The sequence below is a fragment of the Nicotiana sylvestris genome, chromosome 6 (genome assembly GCF_000393655.2).
Source record: "Nicotiana sylvestris chromosome 6, ASM39365v2, whole genome shotgun sequence".
Lineage (NCBI taxonomy): Eukaryota > Viridiplantae > Streptophyta > Magnoliopsida > Solanales > Solanaceae > Nicotiana > Nicotiana sylvestris.
In genome coordinates, this window is record NC_091062.1 from 47804945 (window position 1) to 47821483 (window position 16539).

Sequence of the window (16539 nt, forward strand, 5' to 3'; positions counted from 1 at the left end):
TTTTGGCTTCATAACTTGCGAGAGTTATTTTCGTTCTGAAAAGGTGTTGGGTTATTTTGGACCCTTTGGTTCTTAATTTAGAAGCCTAAGTTAGAAATGTTGACCAAAGTTTGATTTTTGTGAAAACAACCCTGGAACGGTGTTTGTCCGGAATCGAATTCGAAGGTCCGGAGGTTGATTTGTATTGTTTTGCCGAAAGCTGGCAATTTAGGTTTAGAGGATTTTCCAAGTTGACTGATATTAGATTGTGATGCAGAAAATTGAGTTAATTAGATTATGTGACAACTGATATTATTTCAGTTTAATAATAGAATTTTAAAAAAATCTTTTTTAACTCTTTGCTTACAACTGTATACCATGTTGGTATAGCTATATTCTATACTGGTATCATATGTTAAGTGGAACCTTTTTTGGTTGTATTAGCTATATTTATGTAACGACCTGACTGGTCGTTTTGCTATTTAGAATCCTATTCCCATAAATAAAACTTTCCGCGCTTGCTTTAACTAATTTACGACCTGCGGGGATGGTTGGTTCGGGATTTGGAAGAGTTTGGGTTGAAATATGCTCATTTGACTCCTTAAGATTTTCTTAAAAGGCTAAGTTTGACTTTGGTCAACATTTTTAGCAAACTGACCCGGATTCGTGTTTAACAGTCCTTGAGGGTCCGTAGGAAAATATGAGACCTGGGCGTATGCCCGGAATCGAATTCCGAGATCCCTAGCCAGAGTAATGAATTTTTATTAGAAATTGTTAAACTGAAATTCTAAGGATTTAAAGAACCTAATTAATGATTAATCACGTTGGTATCGGGCTCGTATGTTGGTCCGGAACCCAGTACAGGTCCATATAACATTTAAGACTTGCCCGCCAAATTTGGTGTCAATCCGAGTAGTATAAGTACGTTTCGGCACGTTAGAAGTGAAATTAAGAACTTGAAGTTCATAAGTTTGATTCAATTGGTTTTAGGGTGTGATTCGTAGATTTAGCATTATTTCGGGTGTTTCGAAGGTTCGAGCGGGTCCATTTCATGATTTAAGACTTGTTGGTGTGTTCAGGCGGGACCCGAGATCCCCGAGCGCCAATCGGACGAGGATTGAGTGAAGTTGGAAAAGTTGAAAGGGGCTGAAGAATCTGGTATCTGTCATAATCGCACTTGCGGTTGGATAGCCGCAGGTGCGAGACCGTAGAAGCGGTCGCCCTCTCGCTGATGCGGCCAAAGCAGGCCTGACACGAAGCCACAGAAGCGGCTTCAAGACCGCAGAAGCGGTCCCAGCCCGCTTGGCCAATTCTGCTGATGCGGTCTCTTCCTCGCAGAAGCGGGACCGCAGATGCGGTCCCCTGACCGCAGATGCGGAAATCGCTGAAGCAGTGAGCTTCATTTAATACGGGTTCTAAGTCATTTTTATCACTTTTCACTCCTACATTGGGCGATTTTGGGAGCTTTTGAGAGAGGACTTCCACCTAGCATCTTGAGGTAAGTTTATTCTACCTATTCCTAGTTTAATATTTGTGTCTTATGTAGATTAAACACTAGGATTAAGGTAAAATCATGGGGTTAGAGCCAAACCTAGGGTTTTGATAGAAATTAAATTTAACCACGAAATTTTTTATGAAATGAATTAGAAATTAGATATTATTGATTCTTAGGTGACAGAGAACAACTTCCTTCGAAAAATTTCGGTATTCGGGCACGTGGTCCCAGGGAAGGATTTTAGGAAACTTGTATTAAGGAATGGGAAATTTCTAAAATAGCTAGAGTACGATCTTGCGAGCTTATATTGTCTAGTTCCTACCTCATTTAACTAGTTTTGGATCGTTCGGCTCCAAATTGAGGGTTTGGGCTCGTTCTTGGTATTGGAAGAACACTTTGGAGCGAGGTAAGTCTCATTTCTAACATTGTAAGAGGGAATTGTCCCCATAGGTGTAATAATTGAATAATTTGCTACTAAATGCGGTGGCTACGTACGCACTAGGTGAGAAGAGTCCATGTGTAGCTACTATTATGTAATTATCCGGGTAGTCTAGGACCTATATCATGATATATTTGTGAATGTCTATATTTTCTTGCTAATGTTATCACTTAGGATATGCTAGAGACTTGGAAAGGAATATAAGCGAACACATATACTTGTTGAACCCTTGTGTGAATTTATTTGAATATAAATGCGCCTTCATGTGTCTTCTTGATATTAATTGATATTTGTGGATCAGGCTGATCGCCTCGGTAGAAATAGATGTATCTATGGTTCGCACCATTCGACCCTCTGGCAGTGCACAATTTATTTTCTATTGGATCGAGCCGTCGACCTTGGCATAATGTGTGTATGATATCTATGTGAAATCTTATCCATGACTTGTTTTGCCAAATATTTGAAATGCAAATGGCTAACTATAATATTGTTAAGAACATGACTTATTACATCTTGCTACAAACTGTGGATTATTTGTGACTCCCATGCTTAACATAACACTTTAATAAATTATTTGACCCTAGTATATATCAAGTCGACCTCTCGTCTCTACTTCTTCGAGATTAGACGGGATACTTACGGGGTACATATTATTTATGTACTCATACTACACTTATGTACTTAATTGTACAGGATCTGAGGCAGGTACATCTGGCTATCAGTCTGGTGTGTGCCCCTGATTCACATTCCGAGACTTCCACTGTGAGTTTCTCCCTTCCTGTGCCGTTCAGCAGCTTGATGGAGTCTTCCTTTTCTTTTGCTGTCTATTCTATCTCGGATAGTAGGATAGATTTATTCTTTTGTATATTCTACTAGTTGCCCACCACTTGTGACACCAGGTCTTGGCATACACATTAGTAGACTATTCTTTTGGGGATTGTATAATTATTTTGGTACATTTCCTGGTTATTACTTGTTTTAACCTTAACTTAAGAAATTGCCGCATTTAATTTGGTAAAAGTAAAATGAGCACTTATTGGTATTTCCGCGCTGGCTTGCCCGGCAATGGTACTGGGCACCATCACGATCTATAATGAAATTGGGGCGTGAAACATGGTATCAGAGCACTAGGTTCACATAGGTCTCACAAGTCATGGGCAAACCTAATAGAGTCTTGCGGATCGGTACAGAGACATCTGTATTTATCTTCGAGAGGCTATAGGGTGTTCGGAAAACTAATCTTTATTCATTTCTATCGTGCAGTGGTTGGTATACTAAATTTCCCTCTTCTATTTTCTCAAAGATGGTAAGGACACGTACCGCTGATGTTCCAGACCCAGGAGGGGCTGCTCCCCCCGTTGCTAGAGGCCGAGGTAGAGGCCGGGGGAGGGCACCGACCCGAGGTAGGGGACGAGGGCGTCTTAGAATTATCCCAGTAGTACCACCAGTAGATCTTGCGGGAGATCCTATTATCGAGGAGCAGGGTGAAGTGCCAGCAGCTGAGCCTATCCCGGTGGACTTTATGACAACACAGGGTTTTCAAGAGGTCATGGGCCGTATGCTGTGGTTTATGGATTCCATGACTCAGGCTGGTTTATTTCCAGTGGATCCAGCTACATCACAAGTAGGAGGGGGAACATAGACCCCTGCTGCTCAGGCTCCCAGTCATACAGATGCAGTGTATTTGACTCCGGGTGCACTACCCGTAGATGAGGTTCAACCAGTTGCTGCAGTGGCACCCCAGCCCAGACCAGCTGCGGATGGCGACCCTCAGAAGTTATTGGATAGATGGACTAGACTTCACCCTCCAGTCTTCGGGGGCGAGCGTCATGAGGATGACCAGGACTTCATAGATAGGTGTAGAGACAGACTACACAACATGAGGATATTGGAGTCGCATGGAGTTGACTTCACTACTTTTCAGTTGTAGGGTAGGGCCCGTAGATGGTGGCAGTCATATGTTCTTGGCAGGCCAGCAGGTTCTCCTCCCATCACTTGGAGTTAGTTCACACAGTTATTCCTGGATAGGTATATTCCACCCTCTAAGAGGGAAGAGCTACGGTATCAGTTCGAGCAGCTGGAGTAGGGTCAGATGTCAGTGACCGACTATGAGGTGAGGTTTTCTGAGTTATCCTGCCATGTATTGATGATACTTCCTACTGACGTAGAGAGGGTGCGGAGGTTCGTTGCAGGGTTGAATTCTCGCATTAGGGCCAACGTGGCCCGAGAGGTGGAGATGGGGACTCCTTATCAGCTAGTGGTGGAGATTGCTCGGAGGATTGAAGGATACCGTCTGAGGGGTAGAGAGAAGATGCAGCAAGATAAGAGGGCTAGATTCTCTGGAGAGTTCAGAGGTGCCCCGGCTAGGGGTAGAGGTCAGTTTGGGAGGGGTCAGCCCAGCAGGCCCCCATATTCAGCACCACTACCTGCTCGAGGTGCTCCAACGCGCCCCTATTTCAGTGCCATGCCAGAGAGTTCTTATCGTCTACCAGCTATTCAGGGTTCCTCCGGTGGGTATTCAGGTTCTCAAGGTCCTTCTGATTCTTATTTTAGTGCTATGCCAAAGAGTTCATACCATCCACCGGCTATTCAGGCTTCTTCCAGTGGGCCTATGGGTCATTAGGGTCAGCCATCAGGGCAGCAGGTCGCCGCACCGCGTGGTTGTTTTGAGTGTGGAGACCTTGGTCATATGAGGAGATATTGCCCAGACTTCGGGGCAAGGCAACACATCAGGGTCAACAGCCTATGATTTTAGCGTCGGTTGTCCAGTCGTCTAGAAGTGGAGGGCAGACTGGTAGAGGCCTTCCTAGAGGTGGAGGCCAGATAGGGAGAGGTCATCCGCTACTGCTCAGTCAGGTGGAGGCCAGCCAGCTGGCGCTCCAACCAGATTCTCTGCCCTTCCGGCTAGGCAAGATGCATTGGCCTCAGATGCAGTCATCACAGGTATTATTTCCGTCGGCGGTAGAGATGCCAGTATTATTTGATCCAGGGTCTACTTATTCATATGTATCATCTCTGTTTACGCGTTTCCTGGTTATTTCTCCTAAGCCTTTGGGCACTCCTATTCATGTGTCCACTCCTATGGGCGATTCTGTGGTTGTGGATCGGATCTACCGGTCCTGTGTGGTCACATTCTATGGTTTTGAGACTAGAACAGATCTCCTATTGCTTGATATGATCGATTTTGAGGTCATCCTGGGCATGGATTGGTTATCTCCATATCACGTCGTCCTTGATTACCATGCCAAGACTGTTTTATTAGTGATGCCATGGTTACTGAGGTTGGAGTGGAAAGGTTCCATAGTTGATACATCTAGTCGGGTTATCTCTTTCCTGAAGGCTCGGCATATGGTTGAGAAGGGGTGTTTGGCTTATCTAGCTTATGTTTGGGACACCACTGCAGAGTCCCCAACGATTGATTCAGTTCCAGTAGTTCGAGAGTTCGCCGATGTGTTTCCTTTTGATCTTCCTAGCATGCCACCGGATCGCGATATTGATTTCTGTATTGATTTGGGCCTAGGCACCCAGCCTATATCTATTCCACCGTACCGTATGGCTCCTAAAAAGCTGAAAGAGTTTAAGGAGCAGCTTGAGGAGTTGTTAGCAAAGCAGTTTGTTAGACCCATTGTATCACCTTGGGGTGCGCTAGTATTATTTGTGAAGAAGAAGGATGGGACTATGTGGATGTGCATTGATTACCGCCAGTTGAACAAAGTCACCATCAAGAACATGTATCCATTGCCTCGTATCGATGATTTGTTCGACTAGTTACAGGGTGCTAGGGTGTTCTATAAGATGGACTTGAGGTCAGGGTATCATCAGCTGAAGATTCGGGACTCGGATGTTCCGAAGACTGCATTCCGGACTAGATATGGCCATTATGAGTTGTTGGTGATGTCCTTTGGCTTGACTAATGCCCCAGCAACATTCATGGACTTGATGAACAGGGTATTCAGGCCTATATTGATTCATTTATCATCGTCTTCATTGATGACATCTTGATATACTCCCGTAGCCTGGGGGAGCACGAGCAACATCTGAGAGTAGTGCTTCAGACCTTGCGAGAGCATAAGCTATATGCTATGTTCTCCAAGTGTGAGTTTTAGCTAGAGTCAGTGGCATTCTTGGGGCATGTTGTGTCAGGAGAGGGTATTAAGGTGGATCCCAAGAAGATTGAGGCGGTTCAGAGTTGGCCACATCCTACTTCAGTGACCGAGATCAGGAGTTTCCTGGGGTTAGCAGGTTATTACAAACGATTCGTGCAGGGATTTTCATCCATTGCATCACCTCTGACTAGATTGACCCAGAAAATTGCTCTTTTTCGTTGGTCCGATGATTGTGAGGAGAGCTTTCAGAAGCTCAAGATAGCTTTGAGTACAACACCAGTTCTTGTATTGCCTTCCGGTTCAGGGACGTATACGGTATATTGTGACGCTTCACGTGTTGGCTTGGGATGTGTATTGATGCAGGAGGGGCGAGTTATTCCATATGATTCGCATCAGCCGAAGGTTCATGAGAAGAATTATCCTGTGCACGATCTAGAGTTGGCCATGATTGTTCATGCTCTTAAGATATGGAGGCATTATTTGTATGGGCTGTCATGTGAGGTTCATACTGATCATCCCAGCTTACAGTATTTATTCAAGCAGAGGGATCTTAATTTGAGGCAGCGCAGGTGGCTTGAGTTACTGAAGGATTATGACATCACCATTCTTTATCATCCGGTCAAGGCAAATGTAGTCGCGGATGCCTTAAGTAGGAAGGCATAGAGTATGGGTAGCTTGGCATTCATTATAGCAGGGGAGAGGCCACTAGCTTTGGACATTCAGTCTTTGACTAACAGACTTGTGAGTTTGGATATTTCATAGCCTAGCCGAGTTCTTGCGTGTGTTGTTGCTCAGTCTTCATTACTGGGGCAGATCAAGGCCCGACAGTTCGATGATCCACATTTGGCAGTTCTCAGAGAGACGGTGCTACAGGGTAGTGCCAAGGAGGTTTCTATCGGCGAGGATAGTGTTTTGCGATTCCAGGGTCGCCTATGCGTTCCTAATGTTGATGGCTTGAGAGAGAGGATTCTAGAGGAGGCACACAGTTCACAGTACTCCATTCATCCGGGTGCTACGAAGATGTATCGTGAACTGAGGTAGCATTAGGTGGCGGAGGATGAAGAAAGACATAGTGGAGTATGTGGCCAGGTGTTTGAATTGCCAGCAGGTCAAGTATGAGCACCAGAGATCAGGTGGCCTACTTCAGCAAATGTCTATACTAGAGTGGAAGTGGGAGCGCATTACTATGGATTTCGTAGTTGCCTGCCCCGGACCTTGCGGAAGTTTGATGCAGTATGGGTCATCGTGGATAGGTTGACCAAGTCGGCACACTTCATACCGCTTGTGACCACTTACACTTCGGAGAGACTGGCTCAGATTTCCATTCGGGAGACATTCTGGTTGCACGGTGTACCTATTTCCATCATATTAGATAGAGGCCCTCAGTTCACTTCTCATTTCTGGAGAGCTGTTCAGGGTGAGTTGGGGACCCACGTGGAGCTTAGCACAACATTTCATCCACAGACCGACGGGTAGTCGGAGCGGATAATTCAGATCTTGGAGGACATGATTAGAGCTTGTGTGATTGACTTTGGAGGACAGTGGGATCAGTTCTTGCCTTTTGTAGAGTTTGCTTACAACAATAGCTATCAGTCCAGCATTGAGATGGCTCCATTTGAAGCTTTATACGGTCGGCGGTGTCGACCTCCTATCGAGTGGTTTGATCCTGGTGAGGCTAAGTTATACGGTACAAATTTAGTACAGATGCCTTGGACAAGGTAAAGTTGATTCAGGAGAGGTTTCGCACAGCTCATTCCAGACAGAAGAGTTACGCGGATCAGAAGGCGCATGATGTATCATTCATGGTTGGCGAGAAGGTTCTCTTGAAAGTCTCGCCAATGAAAGGTATTATGAGATTCGGGAATAAGGGAAAGTTGAGCCCAAGGTTTATCGGCCCCTTTGAGGTGTTGAGATAAGTTGGGGAGGTTGCTTATGAGCTTGCCTTACGCCCCAGCTTATCAGGACTTCATCCGGTTTTTCATATATCGATGCTTCGGAGGTATCATGCCGACTTGTCCCATATGTTAGACTTCAGTACTATTTAGCTAGATGAGAGTTTGGGTTACGAGGAGGAGCTAGTTGCCATTATTGATAGATAGGATCGCCAGTTAAGATCCAAGAGGATTTCAGTGGTAAAGGTCCAGTGGAGGGGCCAACCAGTCGAGGAGGCGACCTGGGAGTCCGAGGAGGACATGCAGAGCAGATACCTACATTTATTTAGTAGCTCAGGTACTTTTCTATGTCCTTTCGAGGACAAACGTTTGTTTAAGAGGTGGAGAATGTAACGACCCGACTGGTCATTTTTCTTTTTAGAACCCTGTTCCCTAAAATAAAACCTCCCGCGCTTGCTATAACTAATTTATGACCTGCGAGGATGGTTGGTTCGGGATTTGGAAGAGTTTGGGTTGAAATATGATCATTTAACTCCTTAAGATTTTCTTGAAAGGCTAAGTTTGACTTTGGTCAACATTTTTAGCAAACGGACCCGAATTCGTAATTTGTCTTGGAGGGTCCGTAGGAAAATATGGGACCTGAGCGTATGCGCGGAATCGAATTCCGATGTCCCTAGCCCGAGTAATGAATTTTTATTAGAAATTGTTAAATTGAAATTTTAAGGATTTAAAGAAGCTAATTAATGATTGATCACGTTGGTATCGGGCTCGTATGTTGGTCCGGAGCTCAGTACAGGTCCAATATAACATTTAAGACTCGCGGCCAAATTTGGTGTTAATCTGAGTAGTATAAGTACGTTTCGGCATGTTAGAAGTGAAATTAAGAACTTGAAGATCATAAGTTTGATTAAATTGGTTTTAGGGGGTGATTCGTAGATATAGCGTTGTTTCAGATGTTCCAAAGGTTCGAGCGGGTCCGTTTCATGATTTCATAATTGTCGGCGTATTCAGGCAGGGTCCGTGAGACCCGAGCGTCAATCGGATGAGGCTCGAGTGAAGTTTGGAAAGTTGAAAGGGGCTGAATCATCTGGTATCTGTCATAACCGCACCTGCGGTTAGACATCCACAGGTGCGAGACTGCAAAAGCGGTCGCCCTCTAGCAGATGCGACCAAGGAAGGCCAGGCACGAAACCGCAGAAGCGGCTTCAAGATCGCAGAAGCGGTCCCAGCCCGCTTGGAAAATTCCGCAGATGCGGTCTCTTCCTCACAGAAGAGGGACCGCAAATGCGGTCTCCTGACCGCAGATGCGGAAATTGCTGAAGCAGTGAGCTTCATTTAATACGGGTTCTAAGTCATTTTTACCACTTTTCACTCCTCCATTGGGCGATTTTGGGAGCTTTTGAGAGAGGACTTCCCCCTAGCATTTTGAGGTAAGTTTATTCTACCTATTCCTAGTTTAATACTTGTGTCTTATGTAGATTAAACACTAGGATTAAGGTAAAATCATGGGGTTAGAGCCAAACCTAGGGTTTTGATAGAAATTAAATTTAACCACAAAATTTGTTATGAAATGAATTAGAAATCATATATTATTGATCCTTAGGTGATAGAGAACAACTTCCTTCGAAAAATTTCGGAATTCGGGCACGTGGGCCCAGGGAAGAATTTTAGGAAACTTGTGTTAAGGGTTGAGAAATTGCTTAAATAGCTAGAATACGATCTTACGAGATTAAATAGCTAGTTCCTACCTCATTTAACTAGTTTTGGATCGTTCGGCTCCAAATTGAGGGTTTGGGCTCGTTCTTGGTATTGGAAGAACATTTTAGAGCGAGGTAAGTCTCATTTCTATCATTGTAAGAGGGAATTGTCCCCATAGGTGTAATAATTGAATAATTTGCTACTAAATGCGGCGGCTACGTACGCACTAGGTGAGGAGAGTCCGTGCGTAGCTACTATTATGTAATTATCCGGGTAGTCTAGGACCTGTATCATGCTATATTTGTGAATGTCTATATTTTCTTCCTAATGTTATCACTTAGGATATGCTAGAGACTCGGAAAGGAATATAAGCGAACGTATATACTTGTTGAACCCTTGTGTGAATTTATTTGAATATAAATGCACCTTCATGTGTCTTCTTGATATTAATTGATATTTGTGGATCAGGCTGATCGCCTCGGTAGAAATAGATGCATCTATGGTTCGCACCATTCGACCCTATGGCAGTGCATAATTTATTTTCTTTTAGATCGAGCCGTCGACCTTGGCATAATGTGCGCATGATATCTATGTGAAATCTTATCCATGACTTGTTTTGCCAAATATTTGAAATGTAAATGGCTAACTGTAATATTGTTAAGAACATGACTTATTACATCTTGTTACAAAGTGTGGATTATTTGTGACTCCCATGCTTTGCATAACACTTTAATATATTATTTGACCCTAGTAGATATCAAGTCGACCTCTCGTCTCTACTTCTTTGAGATTAGACGGGATACTTACGGGGTATATATTATTTATGTACTCATACTACACTTCTGTACTTAATTGTACAGGATCTGAGGCAGGTACATCTGGCTATCAGTCTGGTGTGTGCCCCTGATTCACAGTCCGAGACTTCCACGGTGAGCTGCTCCCTTCCTATGCCGTTCAGCAGCTTGATGGAGTCTTCCTTTTCTTTTGCTGTCTATTCTATCTCGGATAGTGGGATAGATTTATTCTTTTGTATATTCTACTAGTTGCCCACTACTTATGATACCAGGTCTTGGCACACACATTAGTAGACTATTCTTTTGGGATTGTATAATTATTTTGGTACATTTCCTGGTTATTTCTTGTTTTAACCTTAACTTAAGAAATTGCCGCATTTAATTTGGTAAAAGTAAAATGAGCACTTATTGGTATTTCCGCGTTGGCTTGCCCGACAATGGTACCGGGCGCCATCACGATCTATAATGAAATTGGGGCGTGAAACATGGTATCAGAGCACTAGGTTCACATAGGTCTCACAAGTCATGGGCAAACCTAATAGAGTCTTGCGGATCGGTACGGAGACATCTGTATTTATCTTCGAGAGGCTATAGGGTGTTAGGAAAACTACTCTTTATTCATTTCTATCATGCAGTGGTTGGTATAGTAAATTTCCCTCTTCTATTCTCTCAGAGATGGTAAGGACACGTACCGCTGATTTTCCAGACCCAGGAGGGGCTGCTCCCCCCGTTGCTAGAGGCCGAGGTAGAGGCCGGGGGAGGGCACCGACCCAAGGAAGGGGATGAGGGCGTCTCAGAATTATCCCAGTAGTACCACCAGTAGATCTTGCAGGAGATCCTATTATCGATGAGCAGGGCGAGGTGCCAGCAGCTGAGCCTACCCCGGTGGACTTTATGACAACATAGGGTTTTCAGGAGGTCATGGGCCGTATGCTGCAGTTTATGGATTCCATGACTCAGGCTGGTTTATTTCCAGTGGATCCAGCTACATCACAAGTAGGAGGGGGAACACAGACCCCTGCTGCTCAGGCTCCCGGTCATACAGCTGCAGTGTATTAGACTTCGGGTGCACTGCTCGCAGATGGGGCTCAACCAGTTGCTGTAGTGGCGCCCCAGCCCAGACCAGTTGCAGATGGAGACCCTCAGAAGTTATTGGATAGATGGACTAGACTTCACCCTCCGGTCTTCGGGGGTGAGCGTCATGAGGATGCCCAAGACTTCATAGATAGGTGCAGAGACAGACTGCACAACAGGAGGATATTGGAGTCGCATGGAGTTGACTTCACTACTTTTCAGTTGGAGGGTAGGGCCCGTAGATGGTGGCAGTCATATGTTCTTGGCAGGCCAGTAGGTTCTCCTCCCATCACTTGGAGTCATTTCACACAGTTATTCCTGGATAGGTATATTCCACCCTCTGAGAGGGAAGAGCTATGGTATCAGTTCGAGCAGCTGGAGTAGGGTCAGATGTTAGTGATCGACTACGAGGTGAGGTTTTCTGAGTTATCCTGCCATGTATTGATAATACTTCCTACTGACGTAGAGAGGGTGCGGAGGTTCGTTGCCGGGTTGAATTCTGGCATTAGGGCCAACATGGCCTGAGAGGTGGAGATGTGAACTCCTTATCAGCTAGTGGTGGAGATTGCTCGGAGGATTGAGGGCTACCGTCTGAGGGGTAGAGAGAAGATGCAGCAGGATAAGAGGGCTAGATTCTCCGAAGAGTTCAGAGGTGCCCCGGCTAGGGGTAGAGGTCAGTTTGGGAGGGGTCAGCCTAGCAGGCCCCCATATTCAACACCACCACCTGCTCGAAGTGCTCTAACGCGCCCCTATTTCAGCGCCATGCCAAAGAGTTCTTATCGTCTGCCAGCTATTCAGGGTTCCTCCGGTGGGTATTCAGGTTCTCAGGGTCCTTTTGATTCTTATTTTAGTGCTATGCTGAAGAGTTCATCCCATCCACCGGCTATTCAGGCTTCTTCTAGTGGGTCTATAGGTCATCAGGGTCAGCCATCAGGGCAACAGGTCACCGTACCGTGTGGTTGTTTTGAGTGTGGAGACCTTGGTCATATGAGGAGATATTGCCCCAGACTTCGGGGCAAGGTAGCACAGCAGGGTCAATAGCCTATGATTTTAGCACCGGTTGTCCAGTCGTCTAGAGGTGGAGGGTGAACTGGTAGAGGCCTTCCTAGAGGTGGAGGCCAGATAGGGAGAGGTCATCCGCTACTACTTAGTCAGGTAGAGGCCAGCCAGGTGGTGCTCCAGCCAGATTCTACGCCCTTCCGGCTAGGCCAGATGCATTGGCCTCAGATGCCGTCATCACAGGTATATTTCCGTCGGCGGTAGAGATGCTTCAGTATTATTTGATCCAGGGTCTACTTATTCATATGTATCATCTCTGTTTGTGCATTTCCTGGTTATTTCTCCTAAGCCTATGTGCACTCCTATTCATGTGTCCACTCCTGTGGGAGATTCTGTGGTTGTGGATCGGATCTACCGGTCCTGTGTGGTCACATTCTGTGGTTTTGAGACTAGAGCGGATCTCCTGTTGCTTGATATGATCGATTTTGAGTTCATCCTGGGCATGGATTGGTTATCTCCATATCACGCCGTCCTTGATTACCATGCTAAGACTGTTTCATTAGTGATGCCATGGTTACTGAGGTTGGAGTGGAAAGGTTCCATAGTTGATACATCTAGTCGGGTTATCTCTTTCTTAAAGGCTCGACATATGGTCGAGAAGGGGTGTTTGGCTTATCTAGCTTATGTTCGGGACACCACTGCAGAGTCCTCGATGATTGATTCAGTTCCAGTAGTTCGAGAGTTCGCTGATGTGTTTCCTTTTGATCTTCCTAGAATGCCACCGGATCGCGATATTGATTTCTGTATTGATTTGGCCCTAGGCACCCAGCCTATATATATTCCACTGTACCGTATGGCTTCTAAAAAGCTGAAAGAGTTGAAGGAGCAGCTTGAGGAGTTGTTAGCAAAGGGGTTTTTAGACCCATTGTATCACCTTGGGGTGCGCTAGTGTTATTTGTGAAGAAGAAGGATGGGACTATGTGGATGTGCATTGATTACCGCCAGTTGAACAAAGTCACCATCAAGAACATGTATCCATTGCCTCGTATCGATGATTTGTTCGACTAGTTACAGGGTGCTAGGGTGTTCTCTAAGATTGACTTGAGGTCAGGGTATCATCAGCTGAATATTCGGGACTCGGATGTTCCGAAGACTGCATTCCGGACTAGATATGGCCATTATGAGTTGTTGGTGATGTCCTTTGGCTTGACTAATGCCCCAGCAACATTCATGGACTTGATGAACATGGTATTCAGGCCTTACATTGATTCAGTTGTCATCGTCTTCATTGACGACATCTTGATATACTCCCGTAGCCTGGGGGAGCACGAGCAACATCTGAGAGTAGTGCTTCAGACCTTTCGAGAGTATAAGCTATAAGCTATGTTCTCCAAGTGTGAGTTTTAGCTAGAGTCAGTGGCATTCTTGGGGCATGTTGTGTCAGGAGAGGGTATTAAGGTGGATCCCAAGAAGATTGAGGCGGTTCAGAGTTGGCCACATCCTACTTCAGTGACCGAGATTAGGAGTTTCCTGGGGTTAGCAGGTTATTACAGACGATTCGTGCAGGGCTTTTCATCCATTGCATCACCTCTGACTAGATTGACCCAGAAGGATGCTCCTTTCCGTTGGTTCGATGATTGTGAGGAGAGCTTTCAGAAGCTCAAGACAACTTTGAGTACAACACCAGTTCTTGTGTTGCCTTCCGGTTTAGGGATGTATACGGTATATTGCGACGCTTCACGCGTTGGCTTAGGATGTGTATTGATGTAGGAGGGGGCGAGTTATTCCATATGCTTCGCGTCAGCCGAAGGTTCATGAGAAGAATTATCCTGTGCTTCTAGAGTTTGCCGCGATTGTTCATGCTCTTAAGATATGGAGGCATTATTTGTATGGGCTGTCATGTGAGGTTTATACTGATCATTGCAGCTTACAACATTTGTTCAAGGAGAGGGATCTTAATTTGAGGCAGCGCATGTGGCTTGAGTTACTGAAGGATTATGACATCACCATTCTTAATCATCCGGGCAAGGCAAATGTAGTCGCGGATGCCTTAAGTAGGAAGGCATAGAGTATGGGTAGCTTGGCATTCATTATAATAGGGGAGAGGCCACTAGCTTTGGACATTCAGTCCTTCGCTAACAGACTTGTGAGTTTGGATATTTCATAGCCTAGCCGAGTTCTTGCGTGTGTTGTTGTTCAGTCTTCATTACCGGGGCAGACCAAGGCCCGACAGTTCGATGATCCACATTGGGCGGTTCTCAGAGAGACAGTGCTACATGGTAGTGCCAAGGAGGTTTCTATCGGCGAGGATGGTGTTTTGGGATTCCAGGGTTGCCTATGCATTCCTAATGTAGATGGCTTGAGAGAGAGGATTCTAGAGGAGGCACACAGTTCGCGGTACTCCATTCATCCGGGTGCTACGAAGATGTATCGTGAACTGAGGTAGCATTAGGTGGCGGAGGATGAAGAAAGCCATAGTGGAGTATGTGGCTAGGTGTTTGAATTGCCAGTAGGTCAAGTATGAGCACCAGAGATCGGGTGGCCTACTTCAACAGATGTCTATACTAGAGTGGAAGTGGGAGCGCATTACTATGGATTTCGTAGTTGGCTTGCCCCGGACCTTGCGGAAGTTTGATGCAGTATGGGTCATCGTGGATAGGTTGACCAAGTCGGCACACTTCATACCGGTTGTGACCACTTACACTTCGGAGATACTGGCTCAGATTTACATTCGGGAGATATTCTGGTTGCACGGTGTACCTATTTCAATCATATCAGATAGAGGCCCTCAGTTCACTTCTCATTTCTGGAGAGCTGTTCAGGGTGAGTTGGGGACCCACGTGGAGTTTAGCACAACATTTCATCAACAGAACGACGGGTAGTCGGAGCGGACAATTCAGATCTTGGAGTACATGATTAGAGAATGTGTGATTGACTTTGGAGGACAGTGGGATCAGTTCTTGCCTTTTGTAGAGTTTGCTTACAACAATAACTATCAGTCCAGCATTGAGATGTCTCCATTTGAAGCTTTATACGGTCGGCGGTATCGTTCTCCTATCGAGTGGTTTGAGCCTAGTGAGGCTAAGTTATACGGTACAGATTTAGTGCAGGATGCCTTGGACAAGGTAAAGTTGATTCAGGAGAGGTTTCACACAGCTCAGTCCAGACAAAAGAGTTACGCGGATCAGAAGGCGCGTGATGCATCATTCATGGTTGGCGAGAAGGTTCTCTTGAAAGTCTCGCCAATGAAAGGTATTATGAGATTCAGGAAGAAGGGCAAGTTGAGCCCAAGGTTTATCGGCCCCTTTGAGGTGTTGAGATGAGTTGGGGAGGTTGCTTATGAGCTTGCCTTACCCCCCCAGCTTATCTGGACTTCATCCGGTTTTTCATATATCGATGCTTCAGAGGTATCATGCTGACTTGTCTCACGTGTTAGACTTCAGTACTATTCAGCTGGATGAGAGTTTGGGTTACGAGGAGGAGCTAGTTGCCATTATTGATAGATAGGATCGCCAGTTAAGATACAAGAGGATTTCAGTGGTAAAGGTCAAGTGGAGGGGCCAACCAGTCGAGGAGGCGACCTAGGAGTCCGAGGAGGACATGCGGAGCAGATACCTACATTTATTTAGCAGCTCAGGTACTTTTCTATGTCCGTTCGAGGACAAACGTTTGTTTAAGAGGTGGAGAATGTAACTACCCGATTGGTCATTTTTCTTTTTAGAACCCTGTTCCCTAAAATAAAACCTCCCGCGCTTGCTTTAACTAATTTACGACCTGCGAGGATGGTTGGTTCGGGATTTGGAAGAGTTTGGGTTGAAATATGATCATTTAACTCCTTAAGATTTTCTTGAAAGGCTAAGTTTGACTTTGGTCAATATTTTTAGCAAACAAGCCTGGATTCGTATTTTGACGGTCTTGGAGGGTCCGTAGGAAAATATGGGACCTGAGCGTATGCGCGGAATCGAATTTCGATGTCCCTAGCCCGAGTAATGAATTTTTATTAGAAATTGTTAAATTGAAATTTTAAGGATTTAAACAAGCTAATTAATGATTGATCACGTTG

The 16539-nt window shown here is 45.3% G+C and overlaps 1 protein-coding gene across 1 annotated transcript; it reads left to right on the forward strand.

The window, feature by feature from the left end:
* Positions 1-12978: 12978 nt before the first annotated feature.
* Positions 12979-13425, forward strand: LOC138870569 (uncharacterized). Its single transcript, XM_070148388.1, has one exon. The coding sequence runs from the start codon at positions 12979-12981 to the stop codon at positions 13423-13425; it is 447 nt and encodes a 148-aa protein (XP_070004489.1).
* The last annotated feature ends 3114 nt before the right edge of the window (positions 13426-16539 follow it).

What these genes read in the sequence shown, in the direction of transcription:
- LOC138870569 (XM_070148388.1), top strand. Translation starts at nt 12,979, where the DNA reads ATGGATTGGTTATCTCCATATCACGCCGTCCTTGATTACCATGCTAAG.